The following is a 22202-nucleotide window of genomic DNA, read 5'->3' as shown; positions in this document are numbered from 1 at the left end:
AGTGGGAGAGCTGGGTTGAAAGGCAGCTTTATTATTTTCTTAAAGGATTTTATTTATTATTTTTAAAGAGAGGGAAAGGAAAAGGGAAAGAGAGTGAGAGAAACATCAATGTGTGTTTGCTTCTCACACACCCCAGCAAGGACCGGGGACCTGGCCTGCAACCCAGGCATGTGCCCTGACTGGGAATTGAACCAGTGACCTTTTGGTTCACAGGCTAGCACTCACCCCACTGAGCCATACCAGCCAGAGTTGCTGTACAAAAACTTTTTAGTTTGATGTAGTTCTATTTATTTATTTTTTCTTTTCTTTCCTTTGCCTGGAGAGATATATCCAATAAAATATTGCTACGAGCAATGTCTGATATTTTGCTGCCTATGTTCTACAGTTTGTATGGTTTTGGGTCTAACATTTAAGTCTTTGATCCACTTTGAATTTATTCTTGTGTGTGGTGTAAGAAGGTGGTCTAGTTTCATTTTTCTGTGTGTATCTGTCCAACTATCCCAATACTACTTATTGAATAAACTGTCTTTATCCAGTTGTATGTGCTTGCTTCCTCTGTCAAATATTACTTGACCATAAAGGTGTGGGCTTATATCTGGGCTCTCTATTCTGTTCCATTGGTCTATGTGTTTGTTTTTATGAAAAGGCAGTTCCATTTTTAACTTTTTGAGGAAACTCCATACTGCTTCCCAACTTTTTTTTATTACTGGTTTTTCTTAGAAAGAAAACAATGATTTGTTGTTCTAATTATTTATGCATTCATTGCTTGATTCTCATATGTGCCCTGAGTAAGGATCAAACCCACAAACTTGGCATATCAAGACAGCACTCTAACCACCTTGGCTGGTGTGGCTCAGTGGATTGAGTGCTGGCCTGTAAACCGAAGAGTCATTGGTTCAATTCCCAATCAGGGCACATGTCTGGGTTATGGGCCAGGTCCCCAGTGCGGGGCACATGAGAGGCCACCACACATTGATGTTTTTCTCCCTCTTTTCCCCTCTCTCTAAAAAAAAAAAAAGCAATGCTCTAACCAACTGAACTACCTGGCTAGGGTATGTGTACCATTGACTTTATTGTTTTCACCGGTTTTGGGGCCAAAAGAGAGTCCCTTATTTCAATTCCTTGCCATTGCTCAGAGCAGTGATTCCACTGTTTAGAAGTGTTCAAATCAATATATGTCCCACAGATTCTAGCATTAGAAGGGACTTCAGAATTTATCTCCCATTAGAACAGGAACATGTTTTAGAACGTCACTAAAAGGGGGATTATCCAGGTTATGCTTAATGTCTCTAGTTGCAGGGGATCCCATCCCATTGTTGGATGGCTCAAGTCTTTAGAAATGATTATTATTAAAATTCTATCGCCTTCTGAGTGGTTAACTCATACATACTTAAAAAACTTTGAATTGTATACTTTAAAATGGTGAATTTATGTAATGTAAATTGTATCTCATTTTTGAAAATGAATAGAGATATCTAAAACCAAGAATCAACATTGTGTTTTAAGGAAAAGCCCTGTAGTCATTCCCCATGAAATGAAAACAAAAATGTTTCTTAAACAAATGTCAATATATAATTTTTATTAAATATTTTATGATAAGAAATGCAGCATAGGACTTCTGCCAAGATTGAGGTGAAGGTGGAAACACTGTGTCTCCTCCCAGAACCAAGTTTAAAAACAACAAAGTTTTAGTTATAAAAATGCAACCAAAACACAGAAAATTGAACTATATGAAAGTTTGACAATAACAAACTGTTCAGCAGACTGGTAAGAGGGGTGGAGCCAGCAGCGGAGTCTGGCAGGAAAGATCCCCTGACCCAGGCATGCAGGCAGCCGTGGGCGGATCTCAGGCATGGGGTAGCAACGGGTGGACCCAGTGAGGGCGCAAGGCAGCAGGCTGACCGCCGTCACACATTTTTGTGCAGATAAACCAGCGAAGGAGTGAGAAGTGAGACAGACCGCGCAGGCCCCAGTGGCAGGAAGCAGCAGAGGGGACCTTTATTGCCCCTCTTTGACCCTGCCCCCACATACAGCGTCACAATCCAGTGACTGAGTTGCCCCACCTTGGTGAACATCTAAGGCTCTGCTCTTCATACGTAACAGGCACGAACAGACCAAAACATGGCTCAAGAGGAACTCAGAGCCCCAGAGCCGATAACTCTAAGTGAACAAGAAATAGCCAAACTTTCAGATGCACAGTTCAAAACACTGGGGATCAGGATGCTCACAGAACTGGTTGATTTTAGTCACAAATCAGAGGAACAAAATTAGAGGAAGGCTAAACTAATAGAAATGAAGGGAAATGCACAGGAAATCAATAGTGATGGAAAGGAAACTAGGACTCAAATCAAGGGAGTGGACCAGAAGGAAGAAAAAAATCACCAAACAGAAAAATATGAAGAAACAAGAATTCAAAAAAATGAGGAGAGGCTTAAGAACCTCCAGGACATCTTTAAACGCTCCAACATCCGAATTATAAAGGTACCAGAAGGGGAAGAGAAAGAGCAAGTGGAAAACTTATTTGAACAAATAATAAAGGAGAACTTCCCCAATCTGGCAAAGGAAATAGACTTCCAGGAAATCCAGGAAGCTCAGAGAGTCCCAAAGAAGTTGGACCCAAGAAGGAACACAATAAGACACATCATCATTATATTAGCCAAGATTAAAATGAAGGACAGAATCCTAGAAGCAGCAAGAGATAAGGGGACAGTCACCTACAAAAGGAGTTCCCATCAGACTGTCAGCTGATTTCTCAAAAGAGACCTTACAGGCAAGAAGGGGCTGGAAAGAAATATTCCAAGTCATGAAAGAAAAACCTACATCCAAGATTGCTCTATCCAGCAAAGCTTTCATTTAGAATGGAAGGACAGATAAAGTGGTTCTCAGATAAGATCAAATTCAAGGAGTTCATCATCACCAAGTCCTTATTATATGAAATGTTAAAGGGACTTATCTTAGAAAAAGAAGATAGAAAAGATGAACAGTGAAAGAACAACAAACTCACAGTTATTAACAACCACACCTAAAACGAAAGCAAACTAAAAGGACAGCTAGATCAGGAGTGGAAACATAGAAATGAAGATCTCAAGGAGGGTTAGCAACAGGGGAGTGGGAGGAGGAGATGGGGGGAGAAGGTACAGAAAATAAGTAGCATAGACAGTAGATAGAAAATAGATGGGGGGGGGCAAGAATAGCATGGGAAATATAGAACCTAAAGGACTTGAGACACATGGACATAAACTAAAGGGGGGTAATGGTGGGGATGGGGGGGCAGGGTGGAGGGGAATGAAGGGGGGGAATAGAACAACTGTAACAGCATAATCAATTTTAAAAAAAATTTCGTATTGGTTTTTAGTGGGAGAGAGTAAATGAATTATTTAAATTAATTCTTACAACTCTATTAGAGTTAAATTAATTCTCACTACTCTACACAGCTAGTAAATATTGGACCCAGAATTCAAATCTAGGCCATCTCATTTTTTGCTACTATATTAGTAGCAAAAAATATTAGAGAAAAAGGAGACTTTATTATGAGGGTTTTTAAAGAACCAAATGCAGAAACTCATGTGAATTGCAGGATGGGCTGGAACCAGGAGCTAGAGAGCTGTTGGGAGCCCAGGTAATGTTCTTTCTCTAACTATCCTCTTAGCTTCTCAGACTAAATGTGGTACCTTTGATGGGAAAAGGGAAAATATTGGTAAATTGAAGCAATAGATCATTTTACTGGTCCCAACTTTTGGCTCTCCTTGGAAAATCCCAGCACTACCCTCAACTCCTTCTGCAGCCTGGGCCAACTCATTCCATTTCTTTGAGCATTAATTTCCTCATTTATAAAGCGAGAAGTTTTTACTGGAGGATTCCTCAGTTCTCTTCCAGCTCTAAAATTCTATGCTCCTGAGTGAACCTTCTAGGACAGAGGTGCATTAATAATGAATTTGAAGGTGTAGGTTTGGGGAATAAAATAGAAGATGGTTCTAAAGAAAGAGGGACAAACTAATGGTCTGAAGAGAGCCACAGCGTTGAATTACCGTTTAGACCTGGTGTCAGGTAAAGACCTTTGGGGATATATAAATGGAGGACAGAAAAGACTTCTCACCCTGATACAAGACCAAGTTATTTTGAGTGAGATCTCTCTGACCTATGACCAGTTCTCTTTCTTTATCTCTCTCTCTTTCCCTCCCTCCCCCACCCCACTCCCCTCAGTTCCCTTATACAGTGGTTTAATCTGGTTTATCTCTTTTCTCGGCCCAGAATTTTCTTTAGGGCTTTTCCTCAGATCTCAGTAAGAGAGCCAGCAGGCAAACCCAAACATTTGAATGGGCTAGTGAGCAAATCTCAAACAACTGACTGGGTCTATTTCCTCATCCATAAGATGAGGGGTTTGGTCTGTGTGCTCCTTGAAGTCCCGCCCAGCTCTTCGCATTTTATGGTTCTGGGTACTGAATCAAAAGCAGACCTCCTCTTCCTCAGTGCTCCATGCTTGGACCAGAACTTTTCTCCATTCCTCTTCTCTGTTTACACCTGGCTTTCAAGTTCTTTTCTCCTGCGCTCCCTTTCTTCCTCAATTCCCTCAGATCCTACTTTGTTTTTAGCTCCTTTGAACCCTCTTTATTTTCTTATATTTTTCTGCAGAGACCCCAGAGTACACCCTGGGTCTCCAGTTTTCCATCTCCATGTCTGTCTACTCCTAATTGCATTCAGGCTCCTAACTGAAGCTATCCTCTTGGGTTCCTCCAAGGGCCCCCTGGGATCCCCTATCATTTGTTCCTCTCACAGAAGCACACCTTTCTCCAAAGTCGAAGGATCAGGTATTCAGTGGCTCAGGTGACAAACCTGCTGTCAGGTTACAGATATTGTTTCCTGAAAGACCACACTACAGTGTCAGTGGAGACTCAGGCTGCCTGTAGTGGCCTGCCCTTACCTGGCTATCCCACACAAGGTGAGAATAACCAGAATTCACCTCTAGTACCAGTGCTCACCTGGAAACATGGCTCTGAGCCCCTGGCCCCTGCTGCTGCTGCTGCTGCTGCTGTCCTGTACAGGTGAGAAAAACAGTGAGCAGCTCTGGGGATGAAGGGGGAGGTTGCTGGAAAGAGACTTAAGAATGCACAGATTAACTGTTTAGGTAAGATACAAAAAGGGGGCAGGAACTGGAACTGAGGGAGAAAATGACAGTTAAGAAAGCAAGCCAAAACAACATAGGATGATGAAAGGGACCCAGCTCCCCATCCCCTTCACCTCATCTTTAGATCTGGGCTGGGACTGGGCTCCAGGGCAGGGCTGAGTTTGGGTTTTAGGATCTTCCTCTTTAGTGACCTCCAGTTTCTCTTCTTACAGTGACTCTGGCCCCTATTGGGCCTCAGTCCTTGGACCCTGGTCTCTCCCTCCTGAAGTCATTGCTCTCCAATCTGGACCTGGCTTCCCGGGGGTCCCTCAGCCACTCACAGTTCTCTGCATTCTTGGCCAACATTTCTTCTTCTTTTGGACCTGGGAGAATGGGGGAGGGACCGGTGGGAGAGCCACCACCTCCCCAGCCCCCTGCCCTTCGGCTCCATGATTTCCTAGTGACACTGAGAGGCAGCCCGGACTGGGAGCCAATGCTAGGGCTGCTAGGGGATGTGCTGGCACTGCTGGGACAGGAGCAGACCCCCCGGGAATTCCTGGGGCACCAGGCAGGTGTGCTGAGTGGACTCGCAGAGGTGCTACTGGGAGCCTTAGTTCCTGGGGGACCCCCTATGCCTACCCGACCCCCATGCACCCGTGATGGGCCCTCTGACTGCATACTGGTGGCTGACTGGTTGCCTTCTCTGCTGCTGTTGTTAGAGGGCACACGCTGGCAGACCCTGGTGCAGGTGCAGCCCAGTATGGAGCCCACCAATGCCACAGGCCTTGATGGGAGGGAGCCAGCCCCCCACTTTTTACAGGGTCTGTTGGGTTTACTCATCCCAGTGGGGGAACTGGCCTCTGAGGAGGCTCTTTGGGGAGGTCTGCTGCGCACAGTGGGGGCCCCCCTCTATACTGCCTTCCAGGAGGGGCTGCTCCGTGTCACTGACTCCCTGCAGGATGAGGTCTTTTCCATTCTGGGGCAACCAGAGCCTGATGCCAATGGGAAGTGCCAGGGAGGTGAGTGCTTCTGGGGCCAGGGCTGGGCTATGGCAGGGCAAGAAGGGGTGAGATTGGGGCAGTCCTCTTTCTTACTCTTTCCCTCCTAGGCAACCTACAGCAGCTGCTATTATGGTAAGTAACAGGAGAGGAGTTCTGGGGGACTGGGCTTGGGAAGTCATCAGCTTTCAGTATAGAAGAGGAAACTGACAATTTGGTGGTTTTGGTGGTTCTAGAGTGTGGCTGTTTGGGTTGGTGTCCCAGCTCTACTTTCTAGCCATGTGACCTTGGGCAGGTCACATTCTCATTCTATGCCTCAGTTTCCCCAAGAGTAAAATATGGATAGTGTCAGCTACTGCAGAGTTGTTCCAGGAGATTAAATGAATTGATACTGTATGTGTAAATCACATAGACCAGTTCCTGGCACATAGTGCTTAACAAATTTTAGCTAATAAAGACAGAACGTGGGAAAAAAAGGACAAGACCAGATTTCTCCACCCTTTACTATTTCAGCACAACAGCGCCAGAGCACAGCTGGAAATGTTCAGTTGTTGTGCAGATTTACTGATATGAGGCCAACCAAGGGTTATGTTTAAGCTACCTAAATGCATATAAAAAAGGAAGAAGAGGGGGTCAGGTAGACAGAGGGACTCTGACTGGGCTTCTCCTAGGTGATTTTGTGCCTCAGCAGGACCGATCTCTCCTTTTTCCCTGCATCCCACAATTTAAAACGAACATCTACACTCCAGGGACTTCATGTTTGGAAAAGCCTGTGCTTGCCACCACCCCCTTCAGGGCTCTGGGCCAGGGTCAGACTCTTCAACTGGAGGAAATGTAAACTAACCAGATCCTACCTACTCCTCCCTTGCACTCAGGGGCGTCCGGCACAACCTTTCCTGGGATGTCCAGGCGCTGGGCTTTCTGTCTGGATCACCACCCCCACCCCCTGCCCTTCTCCACTGCCTGAGCAATGGTGTACCTCTGCCCAGGACTTCCCAGCCCTCAGCCCACATCAGCCCTCGCCAACGGCGAGCCATCTCTGTGGAGGCCCTCTGCGAGAACCACTCAGGCCCGGGACCACCCTACAGCATTTCCAACTTCTCCATCCACTTGCTCTGCCAGCTCACCAGGCCTGCCACCCCGCCACCCCCTCCCAGCATCACTGCCATCTGCCAGACAGCTGTGTGGTATGCAGTCTCATGGGCACCAGGTGCCCAAGGCTGGCTACAGGCCTGCCATGACCAGTTTCCTGACCAGTTCCTAGAAGCAATTTGTAACAACCTCTCCTTTTCAGCCCTGTCTGGCCCCAACCGCCGCCTGATAAAGCCGCTCTGTGCTGGTCTGCTCCCACCCCCCACCAGCTGCCCTGACGGCCTGCCCCCTGTTCCCATTACCCCAGAGATCTTCTGGGGTTGCTTCTTGGAGAATGAGACTCTATGGGCGGAGCGGCTGTGTAGGGAGGCAAGTCTGCAGGCTGTACCCCCCAGCAACCAGGCTTGGGTTCAGCATGTATGCCAGGGCCCTACCCCAGATATCACTGCCTTCCCACCCTGCCACATTGGACCCTGTGGGGAACGCTGTCCAGACGGGGGCAGTTTCCTGATGATGGTATGTGTCAATGACACCATATATGAGGCCCTGGTGCCCTACTGGCCCTGGCTAGCAGGACAGTGCCGAATAAGTCGTGGGGGCAATGACACTTGCTTCCTAGATGGGCTACTGGGCCCTCTTCTGCCCTCCCTGCCACCACTGGGACCATCCCCACTCTGCCTGGCCCCGGGCCCCTTCCTGCTTGGCATGCTCTCTCAATTGCCGCGCTGTCAGTCCTCTGTGCCTGCCCTTGCCCACCCTACACGCCTACATTATCTCCTGCGCCTGCTGACCTTCTTCCTGGGTCCAGGGGCTGGAGGGACTGAAGCTCAGGGGATGCTGGGTCAGGCCCTGCTGCTCTCCAGTCTCCCAGACAACTGTTCCTTCTGGGATGCCTTCCGCCCAGAGGGCCGGCGCAGTGTGCTGCGGACAGTTGGGGAATATCTGGAACAGGAGGAACTGCCGACTTCACCAGACTTGGATCTCACAGACAGCTCTGGAATGAGCAAGATGGAGTTGCTGGCCTGCTTCAGTGTGAGTGATCTGCCAAGGTGAAAGCTCCTGGAACAGAGGGAAGGGCCTCCCAGGGAATTCTCTAATAGTGAGACGCACTAGTATAATGTTGTGGTTTAAGCACACAGCTCTGGAGTCAGACAGCCTTGCATTTATCTCTTTGTTTTGTGATGAACTTTGTACAAGTTAGTTAACCTCTCTGAACAATTCTTTTTCCTCATCTGTAAATGGGGGAGAATAATGGTGCTACTCTTCTAGGGTGGCTATGAGGATTTCGTGAGATAATATATGCTGGGGCTCAGCATAGTGCATGAAATAGAAATATGTAGTAAATGTTATCTTGTTTTCTTTCCAATTATTTGACTCTTCCCCTTTCTGCTTCAGAAAAAAAAGGGATCAAGTTGGAAGGCTCTAATTCTGTCCCTCGACAGTGAAAGCTGGTAAAAATAGGAAAATAAGGCAGGAATGAGAAAAATTTAGGGAGACTACAAATCAGATGACTCGAGTTCTAAATTTAACTATGCCACAAATTAGTATGAGCTTGGGCAAATAATTTAATTTAGCTTTCTGGACTTCAGTATCCTTTCTATAGAGGGAAGAGGATAGAATATGTAAATACCACAATTCACTGAGTGCTTATTATGTAAGGCACTTTGCTAGGTTCTGAAGGGTATATAAAGATTTCTTACACCATGTTAGGACCCATCTTTCTCAAGCCATGGGATCAATGAAGAGGGATTAGATAGACTTGTAGTAATTTGGTTCGAATCCACAAGTATTTATTGAGCCAACTATGGACCTGGCTTGGAAGAGGATATAGGTATAAGAGATGTTAGAGATGTGGTCCCTGACCTAAAGGAGTTTAACATCTGAGGAAATACATATACTAGCTTCATCCTGGCAAGTGGAGTTGGACTGCCTGAGGAAGCTGCACGAGGGACAGGGAAAACAGCTCTCTTGCATCTTGTCTGTCTCCCCCCACCAGCCTGTTCTGTGGGATCTGCTCCAGAGGGAGAAGAGTGTTTGGGCCCTGCAGATTCTAATGCAGGTAACAGTTGGAGAGGTTTGGGGGTGGATTGAGTGACAGCTGTGTCCCCACCCAGTGAGGCCACGCTCACTATGATTTCCTACTCCCAGGCATACCTGCACATGCCCCCGGAAAATCTCCAGCAGCTGGTGCTTTCAGCAGAAAGGGAGGCTGCTCAGGGCTTCCTGACGCTCATGCACCGTTCCTGGTCCCAGCTGCAGGTGGGCATAGAGAGGGAGGGGAACAGGGTGGTGAGGGAAATATAGGAATCAGGAGCACCTGGAACCTGGTGTGCAGAAGGCTTGCCCTAGTGGAAGGAGGAACTCAAGAGAGGAGATGGCAAAGATACTGAGTGTCTCCAGACCCAGCATCCATCCATTCCTGTGCCCCTGCACAGGTACCACCATCTGAGGAGCAGGCCCTTGGTCACCTGACAGCTTTGCTGCTCCAGCAGTACCCACGCCTCACCTCCAAGCTCTTCATTGATCTATCACCGCTCATCCCCTTTCTGGCTGTTTCTGACCTGATGCGCTTCCCACCATCTCTGCTGGCCAATGACAGTGTGTAAGGACCTCACACCACTCCTTCTGATCCTGTCAGGGTCAGGCCAACCCTATTTGCCTAGAGCAGATTTTTCCACAGCATCCCTCTCTATTAAAACCAGGGAGAGTTTCTTTCCTGCCCATGACGGTGGGGCTGCAGAGAACCAGAGGACAATTGGGAACAGGGCTGAGGGTTAAAGCTCATTACTTTCCCCAGCCTGGCTGCCATTCGGGATAACAGCCCAGGAATGAGGCCTGAACAGAAAGAGGCTCTGGCAAGGAGACTGCTAGCCCCTGAGCTGTTCGGGGAAGTGCCCGCCTGGCCCCAAGAGCTGCTGTGGGCAGTGTTGCCTCTGCTTCCCCACCTCCCTCTAGAGAACTTTCTGCAGCTCAGTCCTCACCAGGTATGAGAATCATCCTCACTTGACTAGTCCATCTTTTGCTAGGTGGGATGGGAGTCAGAAGCATGTCTCCTAGTGATCCTCTCCCTGAAACTGTCCCTCAGTGACCCTAACTCAAGCTGACCCTCCCCATCTCAGATCCAGGCCCTGGAGGATAGCTGGCCAGCAGCAGGTCTTGGGCCAGGACATGCCCGGCATGTGCTGCGTAGCCTGGTGAACCAGAGTGTCCAGGATGGAGAGGAGCAAGTGCGCAGGTAGGTAGTTGTAGGATCAGTGATCAAGGCCAGAGTGGGAGAGAAGCAGGTGCAGTTGCCATGCTGGGTTAGAGTCCTGGGTAGAAAGGAGCAAGAGAGTAGGCAGTGGTGGGCTCCAGGAGGGAGGCCTACGTATGACAGTCTCTTAGCTTTATGGCATGTCCTAGTTTAGTGGTCAGAGCGCCAACTCCATGCATCCACATGGTCCCTGCCTTAGTACTAGCCTCAGAGACCACATGAAGGCCAGTTTTGTGCCCTCCTCAGGCTGGGGCCCCTCGCTTGTTTCCTGACCCCTGAGGAGCTGCAGAGCCTGGTACCCTTGAATGATCCGATGGGGCCGGTAGAACAGGGGCTGCTGGAATGCGCGGCCAATGGGACCCTCAGCCCACAAGGACGGGTGAGCCCCTTGGCACAGGCCTACCAGACTCTAGGAGTTCCCTGGGTCTGTGTGGAGGACTTGCCCAGTCATCTCAGCTAAGCTTGAACGCAGTGGTGCCACCCCTCCCCCATCTCTGCCATCTCCATTCCTTATGCCATTCTTATCCGTTACCACCTCTTCCTGTCCCTACCCTATCATCTATGACACTCCAAACATATCCTTTGATGTCTCGAACCCAACCCACTCCTGTTGCGAGTCCTTGTTTACAAGCCCTAGCCTAGGCCCTGGGAAATCCAGATGTGGGATTAGAGAGGATTAAGGGAACCTGTCTTTTCTCTCCAGTCCCGTATCTTCTTTGGTTACAGGTGGCATATGAACTTCTGGGGGTGTTGCGCTCATCTGGAGGAGCTGTGATGAGCCCCCGGGAGCTGCGGGTCTGGGCCCCTCTCTTCCCTCAGCTGGGGCTCCGCTTCCTGCAGGAGCTGTCAGAGCCCCAGCTTAGAGCCATGCTTCCTGCCCTGCAGGGGACCAGTGTCACACCAGCCCAGGTGGGCCTACCTCACTCCCTGGCATCCACCTTCCACCCTCTGGAATGTCAGTCAAGAGAATTACATGCAAGGATACCATCAGCCTCCCTGAAACTTCCTAATCCTCTGTTCCAAGGAGTATTCCCTTATTCCCCTTCCTCAGATCAAGAAACAGCCAGGAGCCAGGCTGGTTACAGGGGGTGGTAGAGAGACCATTGAAAGTTTTGGAGGGCTTAGGAGCTGGCTGCTGGGACCTGAGAACTCTTGTTTCCTGTCCCATCCCACCTTAGGCTGTCTTGCTGCTTGGACGGCTCCTTCCTAGTCATGAAGTAAGTAGCAGCAATTTTTCAACATTCTTGAGGGGTCTCTGTGCCCCCTTTCGCTGGCTTCCACATCTGCCCCCCCCCCAGCTCCCCTCATACCTGCTGCCTGGCTGTGCTGCGATTGTTGTCTTCCCCACCACCCTGCCCTTCTCCTTCAGGCCTCTTGTTTCTCTTGCTTCCCAGCTGTCCTTGGAGGAACTTTGCTCCTTGCATCCTTTGCTGCCGGGCCTCAGCTCTCAGACACTGCAGGCCATCCCTAAGAGAGTTCTGGTTGGGGCCTGTTCTTGCCTGGCCCCTGAACTGTCACACCTCTCAGCCTGCCAGACCGCAGCACTGCTGCAGACTTTTCGGGTATGAGAGCACGCGAGGGTAGCAGGTGGGGGGGGGGGTGGTGCAGTGAGACAATCAGGGCTGTGGGCATTAGTTGGGAGGGGGGCATCTTCCCTGTGGCCAGGGAAGGCCTCCCGTACCTCCCCACACACCCAGAAACACATACACATACTTCTCATGCAGGTGAAAGATGGTGTTAAAAATATGGGTGCAACAGTTTCTGAGGCAGCTGTGTGTATCCCTGGTCAGGTATGTGTGGGATCTCCTGATGAGGCTCCTCTCCGTGTCCCAGAGCAGTTGCATATGGCTAGTACTGTCTCAGACAGTGGACTTGAGGGTTCAGGTTAGCTCTGTGCCCACCAAGACATTAGCAGGTCTCCCCAGTTCCAGATTCAGGACAACATGACCCACACTGTCATAGAATATCAAAGCCAGAAGGGTCTAACAAACCTTGCAGGCTAATCACCACACTTGCAGATAAACAGACCAAGGCTCAGAGAGGCTAAGGCACTTTAGTTCTTCAGATGACTAAATAGCAACAACAATTGGCCACAATCACCTTCAGTGTGAGGGCTGTTGGGTGTGCATTGCCACAGTGGCACAAGCCATTCCACTCTGATCCTAGCTTTGGTCCCTTCCTGCCCCCATGGCTCCCTTCCTCTGAGGGCCCAGTCCAGACGCCCTCACCTATCACTACACTGCTACACCCATCCCCACCGGCAGCCCATCTCCACCACTTGGCCAGACTGCCTGCTTCCCCTGCTACCACTAAAGCTGCTGCAATTGGACTCTCCGGCTCTTCTGGCTGACCGAAGGCGCTACCGGGAACTGCTCTGGTCTGAGCAGCAGGTAATTCTCCCCATTTACCCCCACATTTCCCTGTCAATCCATTCCACCTCTTTTACCCATTCCTTAGCCCTAGATCTGGTGTCTTATTCCTAGTGTCCTGTATACTAGGACACTTGCGACTTGCTTTGCTCTTTCTCCTTCTTCCATATTTCTCCATTTCTCTCTGTTTCTGTCTCTGTCTCTGTCTCTCTCTCTCTGAGAGAGGAGTGGGCATTTGGGAGAGTGAGAGACTGGTGGGGCCCACAGGGTCAGAGGCAGGATTAGGTCCAAGGCATCTTAGATCTTTGGGCAATGTCTCTGCTGGGAAGTAGTTCCTCTTTCTTTCTCTTGTAGGCACAGTTTCTCTGGAAGAAGATGCAGGTGCCCAACAACCTGACTCTCAGGAATCTGCAGTGAGTAACTTGTGTCGAGCAGTGAGTTTAATTCAACTAGCACTTGTAAGCGCTTACCATGTTCCGGGCACCATGTGATATGCAATGGGGCATACGGGGATGAAAGATGCATGGTCCCAACCTGTGGGCATTCTCCTGGCTCCTCCTCTCCTTACTCTGCCCTTCCACAGTGCCACACCTGTCCCAGTTAGATCTAAGGAATTCAGGAGACCCAGGTTCAGGTCTCAGGCCTGTCACCTATTTGTGATTTTGGGAAAATCACTTAAACTCTCTAAACTTCAGGGGGGTTTTTTTCCCTGTAGGATGAGAATTAAAATGGTACTTACTTCATAGGTAGTTGTGAGGATTAAGTGAGATAAGGCATATGTAGTACCTAACACAGTGCCTGGCCTAGTATAAGCTTCCAGTAGACATGTGTTATTATTAGTTTAATTCAAAGTGACTTCAGAGCCACTGGCCAAGCAGGAATGAACAGGAATAAGTAAATATTACTTACCTACACCCACAGTAAAAGAACCATGGGCTTTAGAATCTAAGGACAGGGTTCTAGTTTCAATTTACCACATTTTTAGTAGAATGATGTTAAGAACATCATTTGTCCTCTGTAAATCTTTATGTTCTTCTCTGATAAATAGCGATGATGTTGTGGGAAGCTAATGAGACTATCTAAGGAAAAACACTTCTCAAACTCCCATAAACAAACATCTGTACTTGTGTTGAGAGTGTTGACATCAAGGAGCAGACGGGCTGCAGCATGTGCTGAATGAGCAGCTACCCACTCACACACCCACAGGGCTCTGGGAACCCTGGCAGGTGGCATGTCCTGTGAGTTTCTGCAGCAGATCAACCTGATGACAGACTTCATTGAAGTAGTACACATGATCTATCAACTGCCCACTGGAGTTCGGGGGAGCCTGGTGAGAGAGGTGTCTGGGCATTAAGAGGGAGAAGGGAGGCAGGGACTCCCATGCTCCCATGCTCAGCTCTGTCTGGCCCTGCCTCCCCACCCTTTTCCACAGAGGGCTTGTATCTGGGCAGAGCTACAGCGGAGGATGGCAATGCCAGAGCCAGAGCTGGCTACTCTGGGGCCAGAACTGAGTGGGCTAGACACCAAGCTACTCCTGGACTTACCGTAAGTGCTACAAGTGGAAATGCTGGATCCTTAGAACTCAACCCAGAGTAGAAGCTCTGTCCTTAGAAAATGCCCTAGAGGTAGTGATTTTTCTGTCTGGTGTTTCCTTGACATCAAGTATTGCCAGAAGCTGAGGATTCTGTTCAAAGTTACTCTGTGTATCAGTTAGTGCCTAGAGCGTGGTCCCAGCAAGGAATAGCTGAGGGTGACAGCCCTGTGATGTGGCCTGCCAAGGAATCTGAAAGTAACCCAGGCCAAATTAATAGAGCTTAACAGTAACTGAAATGGGGGAAGCAGGTCCAATTCTGCCCCAGAGGATTGTAGTGCACTCAGGACACTGTATTCTCAGTAAGTTCAGAGGGGTAGATAAAGAGAAAATCTATGAAAGAAATGTGGTAAATGCCTTCAAATACCCCAAGGGCTATCAAATAAAAAAAATAGATTGGCATGTTTCCGAATGGTCTCATTGGACACGACTAGCAGCAGTGAATGAAAATCAGATTTTTGCGCAATATAAAGAAAATTGAGGTAGTGAATTTCCAGTCACAGGAGCTGTTAAAGTCTAGTCTGGATGGGCCCATGGCATGAATATTGTAGAGCAGGTATGGGTTGGGTAAGAAGGGAAATGAACCTAAGGCTCCTCCCAACCCAGAGATTCTTACTCTATTGCTATGAGAACTGCGAGTCAGAGAAGGAAAACTCTGGTGTTAGTCTTCTTGGTGATGAAGTGAGGTAAAAGCAGTTGACCTCATCTTTACATTTTTATTGGCCTTTCGTTAGATTTTGGCTCTTATACTACTTAGTGGCCCAGTTTCAGAACTGACAAAACTAGACAGAGTATAGGATGTCAGTTATGACCTTTGGGCAAAAGTTTTTATTTTCTTAATGCCATTCAAATCTGTTTAAATATGTTAGTTCTTTGAGGTAATTTAGAACTCCAAGGGCCTGGATAAGGTGAATTATCCTGGACCATGAATTGGAAGATCCAATTCCCTCATTCATGAAAGAGGATGTGAAAAAAAAACTATTTTACCCCCAAGTTTTGTCATAAGAATCAAAGGTGAGAACACCTAAGAGGAACTTGTAAACTGCATAGCCCTATACAAGTGGGAGGGAACTGTTTCACAGTGAGCAGAGGAAAGTCAGCACTAGGAAACAGGGATTGGGACTAAGACCCCACCAACTGATCTCTGTGAACCTCATTTTTAAAAATCTATAAAATAAAGAATGATTTTACGTGGTACTTAATACTTTTGGTTTTGATTCAATTTAACAAGGTAGGATTGTTTGTCTTTTTTTTTTTTCAGGAAGACTAGAAATATACCATTCCCTTTGTTCTCTCCCTTCAAGCACTATGATGAGAATTGGATTTGAGGCTGTTTAATATCAGTCCCTGTCATGGGCAGGGGGTTTGATCTGGTGTTACCTCTTGTCTGGGAAATGTGGCATTCTCCAGTCCCTTTTCAATGTGGCTCAGTTCCAAGTACCCCTGTTGTTGAATTGCTATAGGACCCGGTTGATGGATAGACTGTCCAGTGAATCCATTATGTTGGTGGTGGAGATGGTACGAGCTGCTCCAGAACAATTGCTGGCATTGACCCCACTCCACCGGGAAGCCCTGGCAGAGAGGGCACTACAAAACTTGGTAAGAGTCCACTCACCAGACTCAGAGCAGCTGCTGGGGCAATTCTTACCCCTCAGACAATGATCTCTGTCATTTAGACCCATCCCCACACTTCTGCTTCCAAACAGGTTCCAATCTAGAAGGCCCTACAGCCCCCGGGGGTGTCCAACCTTTTGGCATCTCTACACCACACTGGAAGGAGAAGAGTTGTCCTGGCCACACATTAAATACACTGCGACACATAATCACAAAAAAAATCTCATAATGTTAAGTAAATTTACAATTTTGTGTTGAGCCACATTCATAGCCATCCTGAGCTGCATGCAGCTCATGGGCCACAGGTTGGACACCCCTGCTTGGGCCCTAAATCAGTAGTTTTCAATCTGTGTGCTATAGCACACTGCTGTGCTGCAAGAGGCACACTGGTATGCTGGGAGAATTTTTAAAAATGCAATACCTGACTATTTAGTCAGAGGCTCTGACCTCTTCTCCCTTAGATTGTCAAATTTTAAAAAATGACAACAGTCAACACAACAATAGCTGTCTGATATGAATGAATAAACATTACACCTAATTTTTTATTAGATCAGCAAAAAATATAAATATTTTTGCTGTGCCACAGAATTTTAGTAATTAATTTATGTGTGCCATGAGATTAAAAAGGTTAAAAATCTCTGCCCTTGACCTATCTTTTGGTTTAGTGCTTCCTGACTACATCCCTTGGAGTCCAAAGAATCTTTTGGATTCCCCGTCCCAGTCTTTCTCTCTGCTCCTATCTGAGCTCACTGTTTAAGAAAGTGACATTGTAGGGTCTTCAGTTGGGAGCAGCAGGGAGGGAAGGTCAAAGTCTTGCTGTCTTGATCAAAGAGTCTCGTCCTCTGAATCAGAGGTGCATTTCCCCAAGTTCTAATACCCCTTTTTAGGCTCCAAAGGAGACAACAGTCTCAAGGGAAGTGCTGGAGACATTGGGCCCCTTGGTTGGCTTCCTGGGGATAGAGAGCACACGACGGATCCCTCTACAGACCCTGCTGGCCCACCTCAATCAGCTGCAAGGCTTCTGCCTAGGAGAGCCATTTGCCACAGAGTTGGGATGCCTGCTGTCCCGGGAGCCTCTTCTTGGGTATGGACATTTGAGAACTCCAGATTCTAAGTAATCCTGCACACAGTCTCTCAACCATCATCATCATCAGTAGCAGCCCATTCAATATTTTTGAAGTCCCTTGGAGCTCTGAGTCCTCAATCCTAGCATGTCCTCTTTTCTCCTTCCTTTTTCTTACAGTTCCCTCAGCATCCCAGCCCCTGATTTTCTTCTTGTCTCCCAGGAAACCAGAGTTGTGGAGCCAGGATGAGATAGAGCAAGCTGGACGCCTAGTGTTCACTCTGTCTACTGAGGAGATTTCCTTGATCCCCAGGGTGAGGTGAAGGAACAAGGGAGGGAGTAAGAACAGAGAGGGGATTGGTGAGCTGGTTCTGGGAAGCAAAAGCCAAAAACGTTGAGGACAGAGAATGTAAAGCCTAAACCTTGGGGAGACTGTTAAAAAAAGATAGGACTTTGGAAATTAGAGCTGCAGCAGCTGGCCCTGACCTGCCCAGATCTCCCCACCTCCCCTCTACCTTCTTACACAGGAGGCCTTGGGCCCAGAGACCCTGGAGCGGCTTCTGGAGAAGCAGCAGAGCTGGGAACAGAGCAGAGCTGGACAGTTGTGTGGGGTGCCACAGCTTGCTCCCAAGAAAGCGGCTCTGGTAGCTGGGGTTGTACGGCCTGCTGCAGATTATCTTCCAGGTGAAACTACTTAAATACTCATAGCTCTATGCAACAGTGCAATCAGAAGTTGGGGCTCTAGGTGTGGTGTGTCCTTTGAACAAATTTTCACACCTGCTCTCTGGACTTGGGCTTCCTAATATATAAAGCTCAGGGGTCAAAAGGATGCTTTTCAAGATCTCTTCTATATAGCTCTGAGAATTTATAACTCATTACATTATTGGCCCAGGACTCCCTTTTTCCTGCTCTCTTCTCCCTGTTTGTTAACAGCTGAAAGTTCTTCTCTGTGGGGAAGAAGCTTAGGGTGTAGAAAGGAGACACTGTGGGGCTAGGGTCCTGGGTCTAGATCTGCCGTTAAATCCCTAGGCAACACCCTCAGTGTTCCATCTACACAATGTGGGGGTTGTTCTCTCCAGTCAGTTGTTCTAATATCCTGTGTGTCCTATAAATCTTTGACTATAGGAATCCCTTGACCCCTACTGTTCACACTGACCAATCCTCCAAAGGTCGGAGGGGTCATTCCTTCTATAGTTCTCTAAAGTACAGGATATTCTAATACTGCACTGACCCTGGCCCTGCCTTCACCCTTCAGAACCTGTGCCAAATTGTGCAGATATACGGGGGACATTTCCAGCAGCCTGGTCTGCAACTCAGATTGCACAGATGGAGCTCTCAGACTTTGAGGACTGTCTGGCACTATTTGCAGGAGACCCAGGACTTGGGCCTGAGGAACTACGAGCAGCGATGGGCAAGGCAAAACAGGTTAGGGTTGGGAGGCCAATTGGGGTTGGGGGTGGTGAAACATGAGAAAGTTGATTGGGTGTGGAAAACAAGTGAATGAATAGGGAGATGAGAGGTGGGGTAAAAGGAGATTGAAAAATTAGAGGGTTTGGTACATATATTCAATGGAATATTACTTGGCCATAAAAGAGAATGAAATATTGCCATTTTTGACAACACTGATGAACCTAAAGGCTATTATGCTAAGTGAAATAAGTCAGACAGAGGAAGACAAATCCCATATGATTTCACTTACATGTGGAATCTAAAGAGCAAACTAAATGAACAACAAAAAAGTCATAAATACAGAGAACAAATTAATGGTCTCCACATGGAAGGGGAGGCTTGGGGGGGTGGGTGAAAAAGGTGAAGGGATTGAGAAGTACAAATCGCTAGTTATAAAAATAGTCATAGGGATGTAAATATAGCATAGATAATATAATCAATAATTTTGTATTAACTATGTATGGTGCCAGATGGATAGCAGACCTACCTGGGCGATTACTTTGTAAGTTATATAAATGTGTACTGCCCTGGCTGGTGTAGCTCAGTGAATTGAGAGTGGGCTGTAAACCAAAAGGTTGCCAATTTGATTCCCAATTAGAGCACATACCTAGGTTGCAGGCCAGGTCCCCAGTAGGGGGAGTGCAAGAGGCAATCACATATTGATGTTTCTCTCCCTCTCTTTCTCTTTCCCTTTCCCTCTCCTTCTCTCTAAAAATAAATAAATAAAATCTTTTTAAAAAGAAGAAAAAATTTTAAAATATTTAACAATATTCATGTTGTAACATGAAGCTAATATAATATTGTATGTCATCTGTAGTTGAAAAATATTTCTTTAAAGTTTTTATTTATTGATATTAGAGGGGGGAAGGGGAGAGAGATAAAGAAACATTGACTTCTTTTTTCATTTATTTATGCACTCATTGGTTTCTTCTTTTATGTGCCCTGACAGGAAAGTGAACCCACAAACCTGACATACAGAGATGATGCTCTAAACTGAGCTACCTGGCCAGGGCTTAAAGTTTTGCAAACCTCCCTCCCACTCTCCCCCCCCCCCCCGCCAAAAAAAAAGAAACCTCCAGAGACAAAAAAAAATGTTAGGCTCCTGAATAGGAATTCAAAAGGGATGAATACTGAGGAAAAAAAGTTAGTACAATGGAGAGAACCTAGAGCAGTGATTACCAAACTTTAGTGTGCATCGAAATCATCTGGGGAGTAGGTTTTTGAAATGCTGATGCCAGAGTCCCATGCTAGAAACACTGAAGAAGACTCTCTGATGATAGGGTATGAGCATCTGCATTTTAACAGGTGAGTCTGGTTCACATAATAGTTTAGAACTCATGAACTGGAGTTTGCTATTTTTTCCTACTGAGAATCTAGAATCTTCCAATAACAGCTTAGTCAGAGGAACTTTAGTCCAACCCTTTTATTTTATAGTTGAGGAAACTAAGACCCAGAGAAGGCATGTGCTTTGCCTAGAGTTACACAGCCAAGGTCAGAGGCAAGGCTAACACCCAGCATTCTGACTACTAGTCCAGTGCTTTTTCCATTCACGTTTCTACCCTTTCTCCATAGTTGTGGGGCCCCCCACGGGGATTTCGTCCTGAGCAGATCCTGCAGCTAGGTCGGCTATTAATAGGTCTAGGAGAGCGGGAACTACAGGAGCTAATCCTGGTGGACTGGGGAGTGCTGAGCACCCTTGGGCAGATAGATGGCTGGAGTTCTTTTCAGGTAACAACTACTTCCTCCTTACCACCTTCCAAAATCCACCCCATAAAGTCCTTTGGTCATGTAAAGCCCAAGAATTTTTTTCTATGATTCTGAATGATCTTTCTTTGTATTTTTTTTCTTAATACCTCATACTAGCAGCCTTAGAAACTGTGATTTATTCACTCTGAGGTCCTGGACACATAACACTCCCTCCTGCCTCTTTTCTCTCTTTTTCTGTCTTTCTCTTTTTTAGATACTCGACCTTCCCCATGACTATTGGATCTTTAGGTCTTAATAATAAAAGAATATAATTTGGTAGCACATGTCACTTCCCTAATCACTTCCCCATCCATTAATTCCCCATGATTTCTATCCTTATCCTTTGCCCTCCACCTCAGCTCCGGGTTGTGGTCTCCAGTTTCTTGCGGCAGAGTGGCCGGCACATGAGCCATCTGGACTTCCTACACCTGACTGCACTGGGTTACACACTCTGTGGACTGCGACCAGAGGAGCTACAGCATATCAACAGTTGGGAATTTAGGTCACCTGTGGAGGGAGGGATGTGGGTGGTAGTGTTGGGTAAAGGTGGGCTCACTTGGGAGGGAAGGATCATGAAAAGTGGTCCCATGGAAGGAGGGACCTCACTTGAAGCCATCTCTATCCCTATTCATGACCATAGAGCTGATCACCATGGCTGAATCCTTCTCCCTTCTCCTCACTCTTCTATAGTCAAGCAGCTCTCTTCCTGGGCAACCTGCATCTCCAGTGCTCAGAGGACCAGCTGGAGGTTCTGGCCCAACTCCTTGTGCTGCCTGGTGGTTTTGGCCCAGTCAGTAACTGGGGGCCTGAGATCTTCACTGAAATTGGCACAATAGCAGGTACAGAGGCTGGGCCACTGCTGATGCTAGTTGTCAGGTATTGATTTCCATACCATGGGTGAACAGCTTCTCTGGAATTCGCAGTGGAAGCCTGGGAGGGCATTTAAATGAGAGGTTGGAGAAAGTCTGTGGTAGGGTATGTGGAGAGTGGTAGGAGGAGGTCTATAGGTTGGAAGAGGCCAGGCTAAGACAACTTTTGGATGCCCATCCCACTTGTTTCAACAGCTGGGATCCCAGACATGGCTCTTTCAGCACTGCTGCGGGAACAGATCCAGGGCCTTACCCCTCTGGCCATTTCTGTCATTCCTGCTCCTAAATTTGCTGTAAGTATTGATGAACTCAGACCTGGGGTGACCACAAGAGAACCAGAGCCCATCTGGGGCTCCAATGGATATACCAATCACTTCCCCATCCCCAGGTGGTGTTCAGCCCCACCCAGCTGTCTAGTCTCACCAGTGTTCAGGCTGTGGCTGTCACTCCTGAGCAAATGGCCTTTCTGAGTCCTGAGCAGCGACAAGCAGTTGCCTGGGCCCAGCATGAGGGGATGGAAATTCCAGAACAGCTGGGTGAGTTTCCAGCTGCACAGCTTGACCCTCCATCTCCTGACCCAGAATCTGACTCCTAGCTTGGTGCCATCTGATTCTTAAAATGAACCCAGGGAGATTCCTGGAGTGAAGGGGTATACAGGCAGTTAGTTTGCAAGTATCAGTGGCTCCTGGGGACTATAGTTGTAACATTCCTTCCATTCTCTGTCTCATTATAGGTCGAAGCACAGCCTTGGCCCTCCAGGATTTGTCACAACCCTCCTGGGTCCTGACCTTAGCCATCTGCTTCCTTGGCAACCTGCTGTGAGCCTGTCTCAATATATAAACAAAGAAATCTTAAGTCATAGTGAATAAAGTGCAGATAGAAGTATATTCTAATTGTTTTCAGGAAGCTGATGAGTGATATAGGTAAAATGCTGATGCTTTCTACCCAACTGAGAATAAGCATCTGACATACCATATCTGGAGTCTCTTTCCATCATAAATAACCCTATTGCCCCTTTTCCTTCATAGAGACTGCTCCCTCCTCACCCCATCAT

General features: G+C 47.4%; 1 protein-coding gene across 1 annotated transcript; it reads left to right on the top strand.

The window, feature by feature from the left end:
* Window positions 1-4987: 4987 nt before the first annotated feature.
* Window positions 4988-22006, top strand: STRC (stereocilin). Its single transcript, XM_037154947.2, has 29 exons — window positions 4988-5036; window positions 5323-6123; window positions 6213-6237; window positions 6978-8226; window positions 9191-9253; window positions 9343-9453; window positions 9630-9796; window positions 9992-10178; window positions 10314-10429; window positions 10694-10826; window positions 11174-11356; window positions 11626-11664; window positions 11842-12009; window positions 12172-12237; window positions 12712-12837; window positions 13171-13229; window positions 14023-14146; window positions 14249-14361; window positions 15871-16006; window positions 16909-17105; window positions 17308-17398; window positions 17612-17768; window positions 18340-18509; window positions 20106-20261; window positions 20639-20781; window positions 20970-21118; window positions 21344-21441; window positions 21537-21684; window positions 21882-22006. The coding sequence occupies exons 1-29, from the start codon at window positions 4988-4990 to the stop codon at window positions 21968-21970; spliced, it is 5313 nt and encodes a 1770-aa protein (XP_037010842.2). The 3' UTR covers window positions 21971-22006.
* The last annotated feature ends 196 nt before the right edge of the window (window positions 22007-22202 follow it).

This window comes from Artibeus jamaicensis, unplaced genomic scaffold (assembly GCF_021234435.1).
Source record: "Artibeus jamaicensis isolate MK-2021 breed Jamaican fruit bat unplaced genomic scaffold, CSHL_Jam_final contig_1132, whole genome shotgun sequence".
NCBI classification, from domain to species: Eukaryota; Metazoa; Chordata; class Mammalia; order Chiroptera; family Phyllostomidae; genus Artibeus; species Artibeus jamaicensis.
Note: the sequence above shows the minus strand (reverse complement) of the source record. Positions and strands in the feature narration are given on the sequence as shown.

Excerpts from the sequence above, each read along its gene's own strand:
- STRC (XM_037154947.2), top strand. The coding sequence starts at position 4,988 with ATGGCTCTGAGCCCCTGGCCCCTGCTGCTGCTGCTGCTGCTGCTGTCC. Across the intron at positions 12,238-12,711 it reads CTGTGTGTATCCCTGGTCAG|CCCATCTCCACCACTTGGCC; the intron begins GTATGTGTGGGA and ends CCCCACCGGCAG. Across the intron at positions 17,769-18,339 it reads TGCTGCAGATTATCTTCCAG|AACCTGTGCCAAATTGTGCA; the intron begins GTGAAACTACTT and ends TTCACCCTTCAG.